Source organism: Uranotaenia lowii, chromosome 3 (assembly GCF_029784155.1).
Source record: "Uranotaenia lowii strain MFRU-FL chromosome 3, ASM2978415v1, whole genome shotgun sequence".
Lineage (NCBI taxonomy): Eukaryota > Metazoa > Arthropoda > Insecta > Diptera > Culicidae > Uranotaenia > Uranotaenia lowii.
Window position 1 is genome coordinate 178,148,714 of NC_073693.1, and position 12,598 is coordinate 178,161,311.

The 12,598-nt window shown below is 35.8% G+C and overlaps 2 protein-coding genes across 2 annotated transcripts; both read right to left on the reverse strand.

Moving 5' to 3' along the window:
• Positions 1 to 6,186: 6,186 nt before the first annotated feature.
• LOC129751737 (melanotransferrin) lies at positions 6,187 to 9,935 on the reverse strand. Its single transcript, XM_055747410.1, has 6 exons — positions 9,767 to 9,935; positions 8,742 to 9,172; positions 8,540 to 8,673; positions 7,659 to 8,439; positions 6,755 to 7,593; positions 6,187 to 6,698 (listed from the first exon to the last, which is right to left on the reverse strand). Exons 1-6 carry the CDS (start codon positions 9,819 to 9,821, stop codon positions 6,467 to 6,469), a joined length of 2,472 nt encoding a protein of 823 aa, XP_055603385.1. The 5' UTR covers positions 9,822 to 9,935; the 3' UTR covers positions 6,187 to 6,466.
• Positions 9,936 to 10,482: 547 nt separating this feature from the next.
• Positions 10,483 to 12,224, reverse strand: LOC129755241 (kelch domain-containing protein 10 homolog). The gene is made up of 3 exons (XM_055751630.1): positions 11,565 to 12,224; positions 11,289 to 11,500; positions 10,483 to 11,194 (listed from the first exon to the last, which is right to left on the reverse strand). Exons 1-3 carry the CDS (start codon positions 12,027 to 12,029, stop codon positions 10,528 to 10,530), a joined length of 1,344 nt encoding a protein of 447 aa, XP_055607605.1. The 5' UTR covers positions 12,030 to 12,224; the 3' UTR covers positions 10,483 to 10,527.
• Between the last annotated feature and the right edge of the window lie 374 nt (positions 12,225 to 12,598).

Consider the following 12,598-nt stretch of genomic DNA (forward strand, 5'->3'; position numbering starts at 1 on the left):
TTTTTTCGATTTTTTCCGCTCGGGGGGCGCGCGAAAAACCTTGAATTTTTTTAATCTTGCAAAATTTTAAAGTCGAAAATTTTTCGGCAAAAAATCATTTTTTTCGATTTTGTCCGCTCGGGGGGCGCGCGAAAAACCTTGAATTTTTTGAATCTTGCAAAATTTTAAAGTCGAAAATTTTTCGGCAAAAAATCATTTTTTTCGATTTTTTCCCGCTCGGGGGGCGCGCGAAAAACCTTGAATTTTTTTAATCTTGCAAAATTTTAAACTCGAATATTTTTCGGCAAAAAATCATTTTTTTCGATTTTTTCCGCTCGGGGGGCGCGCGAAAAACCTTGAATTTTTTGAATCTTGCAAAATTTTAAACTCGAATATTTTTCGGCAAAAAATCATTTTTTTTCGATTTTTTCCGCTCGGGGGGGCGCGCGAAAGACCTTGAATTTTTTGAATCTTGCAAAATTTTAAACTCGAAAATTTTTCGGCAAAAAATCATTTTTTTCGATTTTTTCCGCTCGGGGGACGCGCGAAAAACCTTGAATTTTTTTAATCTTGCAAAATTTTAAAGTCGAAAATTTTTCGGCAAAAAATCATTTTTTTCGATTTTTTCCGCTCGGGGGGCGCGCGAAAAACCTTGATTTTTTTGAATCTTGCAAAATTTTAAACTCGAAAATTTTTCGGCAAAAAATCATTTTTTTCGATTTTTTCCGCTCGGGGGGCGCGCGAAAAACCTTGAATTTTTTGAATCTTTCAAAATTTTAAACTCGAAAATTTTTCGGCAAAAAATCATTTTTTTCGATTTTTTCCGCTCGGGGGGCGCGCGAAAAACCTTGAATTTTTTGAATCTTGCAAAATTTTAAAGTCGAAAATTTTTTGGCAAAAAATCATTTTTTTCGATTTTTTCCGATCGAGGGGCGCGCGAAAAACCTTGAATTTTTTGAATCTTGCAAAATTTTAAACTCGAAAATTTTTCGGCAAAAAATCATTTTTTTCGATTTTTTCCGCTCGGGGGGCGCGCGAAAAACCTTGAATTTTTTGAATCTTGCAAAATTTTAAAGTCGAAAATTTTTCGGCAAAAAATCATTTTTTCGATTTTTTCCGCTCGGGGGGCGCGCGAAAAACCTTGAATTTTTTGAATCTTGCAAAATTTTAAACTCGAAAAATTTTCGGCAAAAAATCATTTTTTTCGATTTTTTCCGCTCGGGGGGCGCGCGAAAAACCTTGAATTTTTTTAATCTTGCAAAATTTTAAACTCGAAAATTTTTCGGCAAAAAATCATTTTTTTCGATTTTTTCCGCTCGGGGGGCGCGCGAAAAACCTTGAATTTTTTGAATCTTGCAAAATTTTAAAGTCGAAAATTTTTTGGCAAAAAATCATTTTTTTCGATTTTTTCCGCTCGGGGGGCGCGCGAAAAACCTTGAATTTTTTGAATCTTGCAAAATTTTAAAGTCGAAAATTTTTCGGCAAAAAATCATTTTTTTCGATTTTTTCCGCTCGGGGGGCGCGCGAAAAACCTTGAATTTTTTGAATCTTGCAAAATTTTAAACTCGAAAATTTTTCGGCAAAAAATCATTTTTTTCGATTTTTTTCCGCTCGGGGAGCGCGCGAAAAACCTTGAATTTTTTTAATCTTGCAAAATTTTAAACTCGAATATTTTTCGGCAAAAAATCATTTTTTTCGATTTTTTCCGCTCGGGGGGCGCGCGAAAAACCTTGAATTTTTTGAATCTTGCAAAATTTTAAACTCGAATATTTTTCGGCAAAAAATCATTTTTTTTCGATTTTTCCGCTCGGGTGGGCGCGCGAAAGACCTTGAATTTTTTGAATCTTGCAAAATTTTAAACTCGAAAATTTTTCGGCAAAAAATCATTTTTTTCGATTTTTTCCGCTCGGGGGGCGCGCGAAAAACCTTGAATTTTTTTAATCTTGCAAAATTTTAAAGTCGAAAATTTTTCGGCAAAAAATCATTTTTTTCGATTTTTTCCGCTCGGGGGGCGCGCGAAAAACCTTGAATTTTTTGAATCTTGCAAAATTTTAAACTCGAATATTTTTCGGCAAAAAATCATTTTTTTCGATTTTTTCCGCTCGGGGGGGCGCGCGAAAGACCTTGAATTTTTTGAATCTTGCAAAATTTTAAACTCGAAAATTTTTCGGCAAAAAATCATTTTTTTCGATTTTTTCCGCTCGGGGGGCGCGCGAAAAACCTTGAATTTTTTGAATCTTGCAAAATTTTAAACTCGAAAATTTTTCGGCAAAAAATCATTTTTTTCGATTTTTTCCGCTCGGGGGGCGCGCGAAAAACCTTGAATTTTTTGAATCTTGCAAAATTTTAAAGTCGAAAATTTTTCGGCAAAAAATCATTTTTTTCGATTTTTTTCGCTCATTCAAAAAATTCAAGGTTTTTCGCGCGCCCCCCGAGCGGAAAAAAATCGAAAAAAATGATTTTTTGCCGAAAAATTTTCGAGTTTAAAATTTTGCAAGATTCAAAAAATTCAAGGTTTTTCGCGCGCCCCCCGAGCGGAAAAAATCGAAAAAAATGATTTTTGCCGAAAAATTTTCGAGTTTAAAATTTTGCAAGATTCAAAAAATTCAAGGTTTTTCGCGCGCCCCCCGAGCGGAAAAAAAAGAAAAAAATGATTTTTTGCCAAAAAATTTTCGACTTTAAAATTTTGCAAGATTAAAAAAATTCAAGGTTTTTCTCGCGCCCCCCGAGCGGAAAAAATCGAAAAAAATGATTTTTTGCCGAAAAATTTTCGAGTTTAAAATTTTGCAAGATTCAAAAAATTCAAGGTTTTTCGCGCGCCCCCCCGAGCGGAAAAAATCGGAAATAATGATTTTTTGCCGAAAAATTTTCGACTTTAAAATTTTGCAAGATTCAAAAAATTCAAGGTTTTTCGCGCGCCCCCCGAGCGGAAAAAAATCGAAAAAAATGATTTTTTGCCGAAAAATTTTCGAGTTTAAAATTTTGCAAGATTCAAAAAATTCAAGGTTTTTCGCGCGCCCCCCGAGCGGAAAAAATCGAAAAAATTGATTTTTTGCCGAAAAATTTTCGACTTTAAAATTTTGCAAGATTAAAAAAATTCAAGGTTTTTCGCGCGCCCCCCGAGCGGAAAAAATCGAAAAAAATGATTTTTTGCCAAAAAATTTTCGACTTTAAAATTTTGCAAGATTCAAAAAATTCAAGGTTTTTCGCGCGCCCCCCGAGCGGAAAAAATCGAAAAAAATGATTTTTTGCCGAAAAATTTTCGAGTTTAAAATTTTGCAAGATTAAAAAAATTCAAGGTTTTTCGCGCGCCCCCCGAGCGGAAAAAATCGAAAAAAAATGATTTTTTGCCGAAAAATTTTCGAGTTTAAAATTTTGCAAGATTCAAAAAATTCAAGGTTTTTCGCGCGCCCTCCGAGCGGAAAAAATCGAAAAAAAATTATTTTTTGCCGAAAAATTTTCGACTTTAAAATTTTGCAAGATTAAAAAAATTCAAGGTTTTTCGCGCGCCCTCCGACCGGCAAAAATCGAAAAAAATTATTTTTTGCCGAAAATTTTAAGAGTTTGAAATTTTGCAAGATTCAAAAATTTCAAGGTCTTTCGCGCGCCCCCCGACCGGAAAAAATCGAAAAAAAATGATTTTTTCCGAAAAATTTTCGAGTTTAAAATTTTGCAACATTAAAAAAATTCAAGGTTTTTCGCGCGCCCCCCGACCGAAAAAAATCGAAAAAATTGAGTTTTTGCCGAAAAATTTTCGACTTTAAAATTTTGCAAGATTCAAAAAATTCAAGGTTTTTCGCGCGCCCCCCGACCGGAAATAATCGAAAAATAATTATTTTTTTCCGAAAAAAATTTCGACTTTAAAATTTTGCAAGATTAAAAAAATTCAAGGTTTTTCGCGCGCCCTCCGACCGGCAAAAATCGAAAAAAATTATTTTTTGCCGAAAATTTTAAGAGTTTGAAATTTTGCAAGATTCAAAAATTTCAAGGTCTTTCGCGCGCCCCCCGACCGGAAAAAATCGAAAAAAAATGATTTTTTCCGAAAAATTTTCGAGTTTAAAATTTTGCAACATTAAAAAAATTCAAGGTTTTTCGCGCGCCCCCCGACCGAAAAAAATCGAAAAAATTGAGTTTTTGCCGAAAAATTTTCGACTTTAAAATTTTGCAAGATTCAAAAAATTCAAGGTTTTTCGCGCGCCCCCCGACCGGAAATAATCGAAAAATAATTATTTTTTTCCGAAAAAAATTTCGAGTTTAAAATTTTGCAAGATTAAAAAAATTCAAGGTTTTTCGCGCGTCCTCCGACCGGAAAAAATCGAAAAAAATGATTTTTTGCCGAAAATTTTAAGAGTTTGAAAATTTGCAAGATTCAAAAATTTCAAGGTTTTTCGCGCGCCCCCCGACCGGAAAAAATCGAAAAAAGTGATTTTTTGCCGAACAATTTTCGAGTTTAAAATTTTGCAAAATTCAAAAAATTCAAGGTTTTTCGCGCACCCCGACCGGAAAAAAATCGAAAAAAATTATTTTTTGCCGAAAAATTTTCGAGTTTCAAATTTTGCAAGATTAAAAAAATTCAAGGTTTTTCGCGCGCCCCCCGACCGAAAAAACTCGAAAAAATTGATTTTTTGCCGAAAAATTTTCGACTTTAAAATTTTGCAAGATTCAAAAAATTCAAGGCTTTTCGCGCGCCCCCCAACCGGAAAAAATCGAAAAAAAATGATTTTTTTTCCGAAAAATTTTCGACTTTAAAATTTTGCAACATTAAAAAATTCAAGGTTTTTTGCGCGCCCCTTGACCGGAAAAAATCGAAAAAAATTATTTTTTGCCGAAAATTTTAAGAGTTTGAAATTTTGCAAGATTCAAAAATTTCAAGGTTTTTCGCACGCCCCCCGACCGGAAAAAATCGAAAAAAGTGATTTTTTGCCGAAAAATTTTCGAGTTTAAAATTTTGTAAAAAACAAAAAATTTAAGGTTTTTCGCGCGCCCCCCGACCGGAAAAAATCCAAAAAAATGATTTTTTGCCGAAAAATTTTCGAGTTTCAAATTTTGCAAGATTTAAAAAATTCAAGGTTTTTCGCGCGCCCCCCGACCGGAAAAAATCGAAAAAAAATGATTTTTTGCCGAAAAATTTTCAAGTTTTAAATTTTGCATGATTCAAAAAATTCAAGGTTTTTCGCGCACCCCCCGACCGGAAAAAATCGAAAAAATGATTTTTTTGCCGATAAATTTTCGACTTTAAAATTTTGCAAGATTCAAAAAATTCAAGGTTTTTCGCGCGCCCCTCGACCGGAAAAAATCGAAAAAATGATTTTTTTCCGAAAAATTTTCGAGTTTAAAATTTTGCAAGATTCAAAAAATTCAAGGTTTTTCGCGCGCCCCCCGACCGGAAAAAATCGAAAAAAATTATTTTTTGCCGAAACATTTTCGAGTTTAAAATTTTGCAAAATTCTAAAAATTCAAGGTTTTTCGCGCGCCCCCCGGTCGGAAAAAAATCGAAAAAAATGATTTTTTGCAGAAAAATTTTCGAGTTTAAAATTTTGCAAGATTCAAAAAATTCAAGGTGTCAAGCGGAACCTAAAGAAGATAAAAAAACTGCTAGGGACGAACAGCAGTTCAAGGCAACCTGGCTTTCTGCGGCGAAGAAGGTGGACAAGGTGGCTGTACAAAATCTGATGGCAAGGGTTAAGCGAAAGGCCCCGCAATTTGGATTTGGAAAAGCGGAAGCCTAACTGAATATTTTTCCTGAATTTTATACTAATTAAACTTGAAAAAGAAATTTAATTTGATTTTTTAAATAAACGATTTCACCGATTTACTCGCGTTTTCCCTTGACAATTTTGACCGTATCACCCTTTATGTGTGCAGTTTTTTTCCATAGTGAAAGCTACAAAGACTCCTCATCTTTCGAGATTCTGATAAAAAATTATCATCAATAATGAAAGTGTCAGTGACAAATAAACTTCCTGCCCTGATATCAGGGCAATAGATATAATGCACTATAATATAAGAATGTTAAACATTAAAAGCTTATATGTTATGTTTTCTAACTGATTTTGGCTGCGGCCTTCTACGTCATAGTAAATTTTTAATGCTTAACTTAAACGAGTTTGACATGCCTGGGTTATGTTTTAAATATCCATAATGAAAAATACTACTTACCTACCTCCTTCTAATAACGAATTTTCTTTCAATAATAAAAACACAAGCTTATTATATAAAATTCTTATAATTTGATGGAATTTCATACATGTTAAACTGGAATAGACGAACTTCAGTTTTTGGCTGCAGAGATAAATTTATAAAAATATAATACTTTAGTATCAGAGATTCTTTGCACGGGTTTCAATGTCTAACATGCACATTATTTTGTTAATGAAACATTCAAAGGACGGAACGGGATAAAACATGCTACCCCAGGTTAAGTTTACAAATCAGTTTGAATAAATCTGCTGGACGGAATAATTATACATAGTTTTTAAAAACACTTCTACATGTTTCTATGGAGAATCGATGCTATCACTAAAATTACGAAACTTTTAAAGTGCAATTTTAACACGCTCCCACCTGCATGGCAATCAGTAATTCGACGAGCTCGTAAGAAATCTTGGCCTAAATATGCATCGAACCAACGTTTATCTCGGGGTACCAATCGAAGCTCTCGTGTTGCGTCCGAAAATATCAAATCATGATAAGGAGGATTGGAGTAAAACAAACTAAAACTGTAACATAAATTGTTATAACATTCAATACATTTTATGTGAAAATTTTTGCTTACCTGAACTCGTCAGCGTCTCTTCTGCCGTAGAACTGTTGTGCATACGTGAATAAATTAATATATGCGTTCAATTGAGTGGCATTATAATTTTGTCCTCCTCTAGTAACAATAGCGTTGGATTTGACTTTACCCAAGTTACATCGTTTATACTCATTAATTTCAGCTCTAGTTCCATCAGGGCACAAAAGTTCGAAATCATCAGGCAGAGTATTTCTAGCCCACCATTCTCGTCTTTTTCCACCAGTATTTTCCAGCACAGTAGTATGTTTCACAAATGCCACGTGTCCTCCACCTTCAACAAGACATCTAAAGGCTCCAGTATTTCCATAATAATCTTCAGAAGCATCCCGTCGGCAGTAACGAAAACTACTTCCGTGACACAAATCACATAGATTGTCATAAGGCACACCTGTGTTATACTCATTACTTATCGCTCCAGGAACACAAGATTTAGTAAAATATTCTGCGGCTGCCCGAATACTATCGCAGCCATATGGACGAATCCAACCATTCGAAATGAGATATGCCATTGGGTAGACCCAACCTGCAGCCGTATTTACTCCTGAATGGCAGGTGTATTTATTTTTTAGATATGTTAATTCTGTATCAGGGTCTTCTTCTTTAGCAACTGCTACTACGTAGTACTCTGGACGACCAAGATCATATATTTCCGACATGAAAGGCAAAAGGTCGTACTTTAGGCCTGCAGTGTAGACATCGCTTGCATCAAATACAGCTACATCCGCTTGCCCAGAGTTGACGTGGCGCATACAATCTATGTGTGAATGAGCTTTCAAACAGTGCATATCCGGTTTAATAAGTTGAGCTTTTAGAGCAGTCTGCAAAATAATTTGACATTTATAGATATTCGCCAAATACACGACAATCACACTGAATATCTTACCCGCATTTTAATACATTTTTCCATTTCTGGCTCTGAAGTAACACAAAGCATCATCCGATTAACAGGACAAGCTCTTACATCGTAGATTTGCTTTAACGCCCCACCTAGATAGCTTTGGAAATTTTGGTTATTCTCTTCGATAGGAGCCAAATACCGAGCAGTATCCTGAAACATGAGATTCAGCTGCTTCCCATATCGTCTGGATTCAAATAAATCAAACTGCTCGTAAAATTGTGTATCATTGTTTTGTATGTCGTTGAGGTCACGGTTAAAACCATATCGATCAGTTGTTGTTGAGGTAAAGAAACGATTCCCTGCGTAATATCGATCTTCATTTCGACCATTGTCATATCGCGTATTGCTATTGAAACGATCGCCAGTATTACGAAACCTTTCATCTGTAGATGTGCCATTGGTTTGGCGTTTCGATTTAGTAGAATATAAATTAACGGCTTGCGTAAAGAACTTTTTGTATCTCCTTCTCTCTGCAGTTGTCCTAGCTGAAGAAACAACAAGCGCGTGCGACTGTACCTGTCCCCAGTTGCATTGGCGATATTCGGAAATGGGTTGCCTGGTTCCATCCTTGCAAAGCAATTCGAACTGTTCTACTGTTACACCATGAATTAGGCCACTGTCTACCATTTCATTTACTGTAGTATGCTTTACGAAGGCAATATCCCCAGCTTCCAGAAGACAACGGAAAGCACCCTCGAATCCAGCATACGGATCTTTAGGAGTACATCTTTGTCCGTTAACTTTCCCAGTACAGAGTTCACATAATCTGCAAATATAAATCAATTAGCGAGTTTATTATAATGTTGTTGTTTTTTACACAATAAAAAGCCAATCCAATGCTTCTGACAACATGGACAAAATATTACCTGTCAGAATTATCACCAATTGGATTATATTTATCGATCAAAGCATTCACGGCGCATGAAGATCCAAAATAGTCTGTTGCTGTTTTCACGTGATTATTGCAATCAGTTATTTCCATGCCACCTTCCCGTTGAAGCTACAAATGATGTAGGTATTTAGGTAAAACACTAAAGAAAAAAAATGATTTCGAACAAAAAGGCTCACCGTGTAAATAGGAATTGTCCACCCGGCATGACTTCCAACCCATGCAAAACAAGCTTTTTTACCTTTCAAATGCCTGAGATTTGTCACATCTCTGAGAGATTCTTTTTTAACGACAGCCACAGCAAAATATTGCGTAAAACCACCATCGTAGCCCTCTTGCATAATAGGTACTAGAGAATGATGTCGTCCACCCGTGTATACCTCTCCAGCGTCTAGGGTCATGGCATGTGCTTTACCATCATCTATAAGTTGCATGCATTCGTCCTGATCGAACGCAAAATGACAACTTACATCCATGAAATAATTGTCAAAGAGAGCGCGATCACGCTCTAGAGCGACTGTGAAGTTCCGGCATTTGTATAACTCTGGTTCACTAGTAACGCACCAAACCAATTCCTGGCTAAGTTCTACATCGTCAAAGTTATGTTGTCCTATAAAAAGCATGGGCACGTTAAAAAGTTGAATTTATATTAATTTTAAGAGCCTAATGCTATAGCTTAATCATTCATCGGCTTTCGTCTAACAAAGCTTCCAAAAATTTTCGAGCAACAACTGACCGATAAGTACTTATGATAGGATTAATAAATACCAAAAAAAAATACTGGGATGAAGGGATAGCAAAATCGATCGACGCATCCTACAAAGCGACAAAACCCAACTGGACTTCTGAAAAAGAAGGATGATTTTCCTATCGGGAATCTTGCCTCACATCAGTCACATCAGTGTTGTTTACAAACAACCGGTTGAGTTTGAAGTTGAATGTGGTCGTTTGTTAGTGCTGCACCAACACCATTGTAAATTTTTATAGCACATTTTTTGATGAATCAAACAGGTGCGAATAACCAATTTGATAAAAATCAATTTTTTCATTTGATGCTACGAGTTTTCAATAACCAATACTAAAAATAATCACCAACTGGTGTTTTCAGACGCCAGTACCTTCTACTGAAAATAGTAAACTGCTTTCTAAATTAAGCTAGGTTATCGTTATGAGCGTAACTTATTTCATGTTTATCGCTACTTACCCCACACAAAACATAATTGTAGTGACAATAAGGCACTCAGTAGTATCAGCTCCATATTAAAACGATTACAGAATAAGATAAAGTTTATAACTTCATTACTTAAAATTAAATTTTAGGATGGGCAATTTAACTTTGACGTTCGTACACGCCCAACAAAAATGGAGAATGACATCAGGCGTAGTATTTGATTAGGATGTATAGGAATGATTAACTCAGGTGTATACACATTAAATTCTAAAACTTGATTCTGAAAAATAGAAACATTTGGTGCCTAAAATTTTACTCATTGTTTTGATTTGAGTATTTATGATAAGTGAAATTTGGACAGATTTAAAATTTATAAGTGAAATTTTACTTCATAAAAGAAACGACAAATGACCGTCAATTGACAAAAGGAAGCAGACTGGCGATATGAGGCTTCGGTCCTCAGGCCAATCTAAACGAAAAACACAACAATAGAAACGACATCTGTTACCCAAAAAGTAATCTGATTTCTTGTGTTCTATTTGCAAAGATCGACATAAGAATATAATGTAAGGAGCATGACAATTCACCGGGAATCAAATCAACTGTTAATTGGTGGATTAATCGAGCGTTCACTCACATCTCGATCAGGGCTTTTCCCTGTGTTCTATATATTGGACCACTTCGCTCGCAGAACAAGCAATAAGTGCACACACTGATAACACATCGAAAAAAAACAATCTTGTGTTTTAATTTAATTTCTGTTTATTGAGGCTAGAAAAATATTTACATGACATTTAGATATCATGAACCCTCTGTACAAACTTTATTGGAATTCCCAATTCAAGCAGAGATTCTCTTTTCACTTCCGGTAGCCCTGGATAGTAATGCAACATCGCTTCCCAGCAAATTTCGCTTAGTTTGGGAATAGTCATCCAGGTTTTAAAGACTACATTGGTTCTCATCTGAGTAACTCGTGCATTACGGCTAAACTTAATTCCTCCAAAAATGTACATGCACCCAGCACTACTTGATGCAGCATCGTGAAAAAATAAAGGATATGGCAAAGATGATTTCTGCATCAAGCGCCATTCGAACGTTGATAAGTTTAGTTTCCAAATGTCTCCGAAGTGAGATCGTCCAGCATAGCCTCCGGCTACGATTATTTCTATTCCATTATCGGTATGGTACTGAACACAAGAGTGACATTTTCTGGCAGCCGGAACTCCGGGTGGTGGTAAACTTGGATCTCTTTTCGTTTCAGTATAAGACCACACATTTTCTTTTAAGTCATACGTTGGAATTGTTGCTAAACTGAACACAGAATCGCTCGTTCCACCACCTATAATAAATATCCGTTCTCCGTCGAATGCTATTTCGTGTCGGTATCTGCCAGGAGGATCTTCTCTGACATTTGGCTTGCACGCATAGGCGCACTCCCAGGTTCTTGTGACAATATTCAGTCTGGAATAAAAATAAAACATTTAAACCCGGTTAAAAAATAGCCGAAGTACTTGAAGATCAAAAGTACTGCAAGCGATCTTAGTATGAATTATACCTGAATACGTCGCATGTGTAGTCGAAACCTTCTGTACCACCTATTGTGTATAAATGACCATCGTGATAGAGGATGGCCTGTCCGTATTGAGCCGGTGGTAAGTCTCCTCTTACTTCTACTTCCGTCACCTCTTTAGATTTTTTTCTTGATTGATAAACGTACAACCGATTGGAGCATTGAAGTCCGAATGGATATCCTGTTCCACCGAAAATCTGTTTCGAAAACGAATTCAATTAGCATTAAACATTTTGTTTCTTGGTATGCTTTGAAACTTACTATCAAATTATCCCCGTGCATTGCCATTGCGTTCGAGGCCAATTCGTGAGGTAAATCGTCGCTCGCCCCCATTAGTAGGGTCCATTCTTTTGTAATCATATTAAACTTCCACAACTCCTGAAACAAGCAAGAGCTCTCGTCCTCATCGTTGACTGGATTAAAACCTCCGAAGCAGAACACAGCTGAATCATTACAAACTATACGATGGCCACTCCGTGCGTAAGGAGTAGATCCGGCAGAACTCTTTTTGTGTTTGATTCTTTTGACTTCGAATGGTCGAAACGTGTACTCCCCAATTGCGGAATCTCTCCGAGAACCACTTTTACTGTTCATGTCCTCAAGCAGCTCTTCACAAGCATCTAAATATTCTAGAAATTGTTGCAATTTACGCACGTTGATAAATTTGTTTAGGAAGTACACAATTCGAATCAATAATCTACACAACAGCAAAATCAAAATTTTCATCACACTTTGATCATTTAATGATTGATGTCATTTGTGCCATCGTCATCCTAATCGAAAGATTGCTTTTACGATAAAGAAATGTAAAATATCGTATTAAGAATTGTAAATTAAAAATGTCCTACAAATTTTTTTACATCAGGGGCACTATAGAAATATAGAAAATTTAATGTCTTTTTTTAATTTGTGCGAGTAAACGTCAAAATGCAGTTTTACACGGAAAAATTCTACTGCTTATAAAATGGATAGCGCAAACACATCCGGTTCCCGATAGGAAATTTGACTGATGAAAAATTTCGCCGTTCACATAAACATTTAAGGCGAGTTCGTAAATTGATTTTTTTTCTATCGAAGTGATTTTTTCTATCGATGCTGGCGTTCGTAAATTAAACAAACTGTATGCAAAAGCATTGGAAGGTGATTTGACATCTCCCAAAAAAATCGATGCATCAGCCAAAAAATCAATTTACGAACACGCCGTTAGTTAGGTGCCGATTTAGTCTGGCTACGAATCACCTTACTAAATCAATGACCCTATAGCGATGAGCAGATGAGAAATCCTCGATAGCCAA

Excerpts from the sequence above, each read along its gene's own strand:
- LOC129751737 (XM_055747410.1), bottom strand. The coding sequence starts at position 9,821 with ATGGAGCTGATACTACTGAGTGCCTTATTGTCACTACAATTATGTTTT. Across the intron at positions 8,674-8,741 it reads GGACAATTCCTATTTACACG|CTTCAACGGGAAGGTGGCAT; the intron begins GTGAGCCTTTTT and ends CATCATTTGTAG. Across the intron at positions 8,440-8,539 it reads ATTGGTGATAATTCTGACAG|ATTATGTGAACTCTGTACTG; the intron begins GTAATATTTTGT and ends TTATATTTGCAG.
- LOC129755241 (XM_055751630.1), bottom strand. The coding sequence starts at position 12,029 with ATGAAAATTTTGATTTTGCTGTTGTGTAGATTATTGATTCGAATTGTG. Across the intron at positions 11,501-11,564 it reads TGCACGGGGATAATTTGATA|ATTTTCGGTGGAACAGGATA; the intron begins GTAAGTTTCAAA and ends TTTTCGAAACAG. Across the intron at positions 11,195-11,288 it reads TACACATGCGACGTATTCAG|ACTGAATATTGTCACAAGAA; the intron begins GTATAATTCATA and ends TTTTTATTCCAG.